Below are 6,000 nucleotides of genomic sequence, written 5' to 3' on the forward strand. Positions count from 1 at the left end.
CTGGCTGGTGTAGCTCAGTGGATTGAGCACAGGCCTGCGAACCAGAGGATCACAGTTCGATTCCCAGTCAGGGCACACGCCTGGGTTGCAGGCCAGTTCCCTGCAGGCCAATTCCCAGCAGGGGACGCCCAAAAAAGGCAACCGTACATTGATGTTTCTCTCCCTCTCTCCTTCCCCTCTAAAGATAACTAACTAAATAAAATCTTTTAAAAAAAGAGAGAGAGAGAAGATATTTGGAGGAATTAGGCAAAAATGCCCTTATAACTTTGGTTTCCTTTCTGCATATTAATCTTTCAAAACTAGGCTTAGAACAAAATCAGGCACATTTACAAAATTCATTTTAGATCTTAATTATGAGTTGCAGCCTAATACCAGTAGTTATTCTAATAGTATTTAAAGAAGGATTTACACTTCTGTTGTATTTGAAGTTTTATTAGTGGTATTAATATCTGAAAGTAGATACCACTTTCTTCCCCACATCATTACAATTATTTTAAGCCCAAGACACTTTAGTAGTTCCTTTTTGCTTTGTCCTAATAGCCTGGGAGTGTGGCAGAGGTGTTGCTGTTACCATTCACACTCGCTTTCTGTGCTTAAAAACACACAGATGCTTGGAACTCAGCCATTCAAACAAAGTCTAGTTATTGCTGCACTTTAGGATAAGCTCAAACATTACAAAGTGAAATTAGTGCTATTCTAGGAAATAATGGCTAGCTTGTCTTTCTGCCCTTGGAGAATTATATTCCTGGTAATGACCAGTGATGGTGGGAGAAATTTTAGGTCTTTAATTTGTTGCAGGTTATGCTTTTTAAGACAGTATATAGAAACATTCAAATGCAGAACTTGAAAATCATCCAGATCCACACTTATTTCTGAAGAGTAGAACCAGGTTGTCATACCAATGACTCTTAGGGTTAGTAGTAAGTGAGTAACAGCAATCACTTACTAAGAGCTTTTCTTAGATATCTCATATGTAATAATGTAATAATCCTCACACCAGGGAGGTAGGTCTTGTTATTATCCACATTCTACAGAGGAGAAAACAAACACAAGTCAAAAGAATAGTAAATGTATATTATTTTTTAATAATTAGGAGTTTTAACATATCAAGTTACACTAGGAAATCTAGTTTTTTTAACTGTTTCAGTAAACATTCTTAGAAGGTTAAAATGGCCTTTCAGGTTTTTTGTGTGGTTAGTTGGTGTTGGTTTTTACCATTAATTAAAAACCCTTCTTGTGGGGAGAGAAGGCTCTTCTTTTTAACCTTCAGAAATGTGTATGTTTAATCACTGCTGAGGACTGAGTCCATTCAGGAAAGGATGCTGGGAAATATGTTTTTTAGAGTAGAACCTGAATTAGAATTTAATTCTTTTTATCACTAGAACTCTTTTATTCATCAGAGAAACATTTGCTTTTAATTTTCAAAAATGTATTGTTCTAAGCCCTGGCTGGTGTAGCTCAGTGGATTGAGCGTGGGCCTGGGAACCAAACAACCATGGTTTGATTCCCAGTCAGGGCACATGCCTGGGTTGTAGGCCAGTTCCCAGCAGGGGACACACAAAAGGCAACCACACATTGTATTTCTCTTCCTCTCTCTTTCCCTTCCCCTCTAAAGATAATTAAATAAAATCTTTTTAAAAATGTATTGTTCTAAGCATAAAGGATATAATGTAAACCAAACAGACCAAATCCCTGCCTTCATGGAACCTGTGTTTTATTTGTGGCTAGAGGGGAGTAGAAAATCAGTGTATATGTAAATTATATAGTAATATTATGAGGTGATAAATGCTGTGGAGTTTGTACAGCAGAGGAGTACCTTGGTTAGGGGTAGAGGTTTGCGGTAGTCAGACAAGACACGAAGAAGCTGTAAGGAAACAAAGTGTACAGACGCCTGAGAGAAGATGCTGCAAGAGGGGTACAGCAAGTGCACAAACCCTGAAGCAGGAATATAGCTGTTATGTCCCAGCAACAGCAAGGGGGGCTCAGCTAGAAATGAATCGGGGATACAGAGGGCTTTGGAATCCACTGTTTGGACTTGGCCTTTACTCAGAGATGAGGATCCTTTGGAGAGTTTTGAGCTCAGGAGTGATATGATTTGATTTTAGCCTCCTACAGGATCATTCTTGCTGCCATGTTGAGGATAGATCTTAGAGGGCAGGGTAGAAGCTGGCAGACCTGTTTGGAACCTATGGCATGCTTTAGTCACTCAGGAGGTGGTTGTGGCCCAAGTCAGTGATTGTGGTCACTGGTGGAAGTGGTCAAATTTGTGTATTTTAAAATAAGTAGAGTCAGCAGGACTTGCTCACAGTTCATGTGTGAGGCTTAGAGGAGTCACAAATTACTGCAAGAAGGGTAACCTGGACAGCACACTTTGTCATTAAAATATTAACATCCAAAAGTCTTTATCCACAGTGGAGGTTGGTAGAAAGTAAATACTGCCATCAAGTGGTGGTATTCAGGAGCTTTGGTCACTTAGAAATAAGTAATTAGCCATTTCCTTTTCAACAGTTTTCCATCCAATTATCATTGTAACAACAATCAGACTTCTGTGGCACCTGTACCATCTGCTTCATCAAATGTGATTGGGTCTTCTGCCTTGACTTCAACAAGTGGCCTAGTAATGACCTCTCCTTCCAACCTTATTGATCTTAAGGAGGGCAGTGGCAGCAGGAAGGCCAGGGTGCTGTATGATTATGATGCTGCAAACAGCAGTGAATTATCACTTCTGGCAGATGAGGTGAGTAATGTGGGTATAAGAAGAATATTGTGTTGTAGATCGACATACCTTCTAGTATTATAACAAAATGCATGGTACTTACTGGAAGTAGTTTATAATGAATGACTTCATAGACTTCAGATGTTTATGATAACATTTTATGAGATTTTAACTACTATTCTTTAATAAAATAGAACAACACAAATATTTTAAGCTTTTAACTGATAAATAACTGGAAGATTTCTAAACCTGCCTCCAAAATAATCCTTTAACTTTCAGCAAAATTAACAATGTTGAAACTCCTTTGATAGTGAATATTTGAATTAAATACAAATCTGATGAGTTTTCTATGTGTTTGTTTTTTTAACATAGTAACTGGAAATATTTTTATTTTGTAGGTGATCACTGTGTTCAGTGTCTCTGGGATGGATTCAGACTGGCTGATGGGGGAAAGGGGAAATCAAAAGGGCAGGGTGCCAATTACCTACTTAGAGCTGCTCAATTAAGTAGGTGGACTGTGGAAAAGTTATCCATCATGACACCCTATTTATATACAATTAACTCTAAATAAAACAGGTCTAGTATCTTCCATGTTAATGTCTTAAGAGACTGCAAAGAGAATACCAGCCATCAGAAACCGGCTTTCTGCCAATAAACTTGCATGGTAACTATTTGATTACAGAATTTATGTTAGAGCTTTCATGCCAAGAATGTTTTCTTACAAAGTTCTCTTTCTACTGAGGTTTCACTAATAAGCAGCTTCTACTTTTGAGCCCCAACTTAAAGCAGAACTGTTTTCTACTGAATTTTTCATTAATGGCAAGCTTTTTCTTCTATGTAAAATAAATTTATTGTGAATTGATATCAATGACTCATTTTTTAGGTGTAGCCAAAGAATAAAATTAAAACTTGTTTTTAACTGTTGGTGTGAACAGACATCTAAGATATAAGCCTCTTTTATGAAGAATATGTTTCTGAATGTGTCCATGAACAGAAATGCAATTATGCCATGTTTACCTTGTTTTCCAACAGAAATTGAATGATTTCAGTACCATGTTTTGATGGGCTATTTGGGGGAGTTTTTGTTTATTTTATTAAACACTACTGAATGATTTCTTTTAAATTTAAGAACAACTAGTCTTTGAAAAGCATTACCATACTTCTGTGGTGTATTTGCAGGTAAAGATTCTAAAACATCTGGGACACGTTTAGTTCACTAAGCAATGTTTTAAGGTTATTCAGTTGACACAATTCAGTACATGACCAGAATTGGACTCATTAAGAACATACTGCAATAAAGAGAAATTGTTCTTATTGAACAACAGATCTTTATAAAAATACAGAATAGTGCAACTCCATTCATCGTAGAGTAAATTGTATACAAACAACCCACTTTGGTTATTCTGAGCCTCCTAATAAATTTTTGAAAATTTGTTAATGAACTTAGGTTATCTTGATCAGGATCTGTAGTTATGAAACACACAACTAAAATGATCAGTGACACACTTTGAATCAGAAGACTGCTGTTTGAACCACTGCTATGAATCAGCAGATCGTTTCCATGTTAGGGCTTCTGCAGTCATTCATTCATTCATAAATACATGTTGAGGTCCAGGTACGATAGTGACTGATTGGGCATACTACCCTGAAGAAGATGCAGAATCGGTGCTGATATGATATGATAGAGGAAATATAGGGGACTGTGCTGGGGACTGTGGGGAGTCACCTAATTTGGGTTTGATGAGTGGGAGGGGATTTGGAGAGGAAGTGTTTCAGAGGGAAAAAGATGTGCCAGGCCAGAGCCAAAAGAATGTAGCACATTCTTACTGCTAGAAGTAGTTCACTCAGTCAGGCTTAGTGCATGTGAAGTACAAATATGTGTGTAGCTCATGTCTTCAGGGAATGTTGATGTAGCAAAATGATAAATATTTAACACAAAAGGATATTTGAAAATGGTGTTTAACAGTTTCTAATAAGAGCTTGGTAAACATGTTGATAATTTAGTTCACAGTCCAAACTTTAACAGTAGTTATTATCCTTTTATTTTGGTGCTATGAGACAAATTCCTCTGCCATTTTATAGTTGTACAAGACACTTTGATTTATACGGTGAATGGCCATATTCTTAACCCCAAAAGCTGCTCAAGATGGTTAGTACATTAACTATTGAACCAAGCGCGCAAAGCTTTTTTCCCCCAGAAAGGAAGTTCTACAGACAGCCTAGCTATCTATTACACTATATAAGTCCAGATATAGGCTTTAAAAAGATCATTCCAAAAAATTCAGGCCAACTTAAACAGGAGCTCTCGGTTAGTTTCATAGGAAGTGGAGTAACGGAGGGGAAAGAGTATGGACACTGGAATGGAATGGTCCTGGGTTCAGACCCCATCTTCACATACTGTGCTCATTGAACTTTGGTTCAAATCATGTATAAACTGTGGTTTCCTTTTTTTGTAAAATGCAGATAATTGTGCCACCTTAAAGTTATTATTATCTTGTATGCTGGGCAATTTTTAGGGAACGTTTCGGCACATTGTAGAAACATTCTCTAAATATTATGTTCCCTTTATTTGCCCTTGCAGCTTCCTGGCCTTCCAAGACTAGGCCTCGTTTATGACTGTGCCAGAGACGCCTCCTTCATACGCACAGTCTGATCTCTTCCATCCGCCACCCTCTGTAAATCAGACTCAGGTCTAGTTTAACCTCACCACAGTCAGTGTACGTTTTTACCAGAAGCTTCTGCTTCCCAGTAAGTGAATATGGATTATAGTGACCCAGTAATGTACATTAGCCTTCAATAATATTAAGGTTCAAAGGCTTCCTGTGCCTTTGTCTATCACAAATCTACCACATGTGTGTGAACTTGTTCTTCTATTTTTCTATTTTAATGGGGTTGTGTGTGATTGTTTGTTTGTGGGGGGTTGGTTTGTTTTATTTTGGTTTTGGCTTATTATATAAAGTCATAGGTTTAATTTTTACTCAGGAAAAGGCCCAAAACTGTTGTTAGGCGTGGAAGAAAAGCTTGGGAAGCCTATTAATTTGTGGTGCAATTTAGAAATATTTAAATAAACTTTGTGCCCCTGAGCTTGGGTATAGTATATGCATTTGAAAATTATACATGTGAATAAGATAAACTTGGAAATAGTTGTAGGCTCTTTTACAAACAAAAATAAGTGATTGGATCATCTCTACATTTGTTCTCAAAGTAGTCTAACCTAAAAGGCCATGGTGTTAAATAGTTTTTTATGGTGCTAATTAGAATTCATATTGTAGATTAGGTCCCCA

At 37.3% G+C, this 6,000-nt stretch overlaps 1 protein-coding gene across 1 annotated transcript in view; it reads left to right on the forward strand.

Annotated features, from left to right (window-relative positions):
- The window catches only part of SH3GLB1 (SH3 domain containing GRB2 like, endophilin B1), a 34,459-nt gene extending 30,881 nt beyond the window's left edge, over positions 1 to 3,578 (forward strand). Inside the window, exons 8-9 of the mRNA XM_037136529.2 lie at positions 2,509 to 2,737; positions 3,115 to 3,578. Of these exons, the coding sequence (XP_036992424.1) occupies positions 2,509 to 2,737; positions 3,115 to 3,222 (337 nt within the window). The 3' untranslated portion in view covers positions 3,223 to 3,578. The remainder of the gene's footprint in view (positions 1 to 2,508; positions 2,738 to 3,114) is intronic.
- Positions 3,579 to 6,000: the final 2,422 nt, after the last annotated feature.

Source organism: Artibeus jamaicensis, unplaced genomic scaffold, assembly GCF_021234435.1.
Source record: "Artibeus jamaicensis isolate MK-2021 breed Jamaican fruit bat unplaced genomic scaffold, CSHL_Jam_final scaffold_1019, whole genome shotgun sequence".
Taxonomy (NCBI): domain Eukaryota; kingdom Metazoa; phylum Chordata; class Mammalia; order Chiroptera; family Phyllostomidae; genus Artibeus; species Artibeus jamaicensis.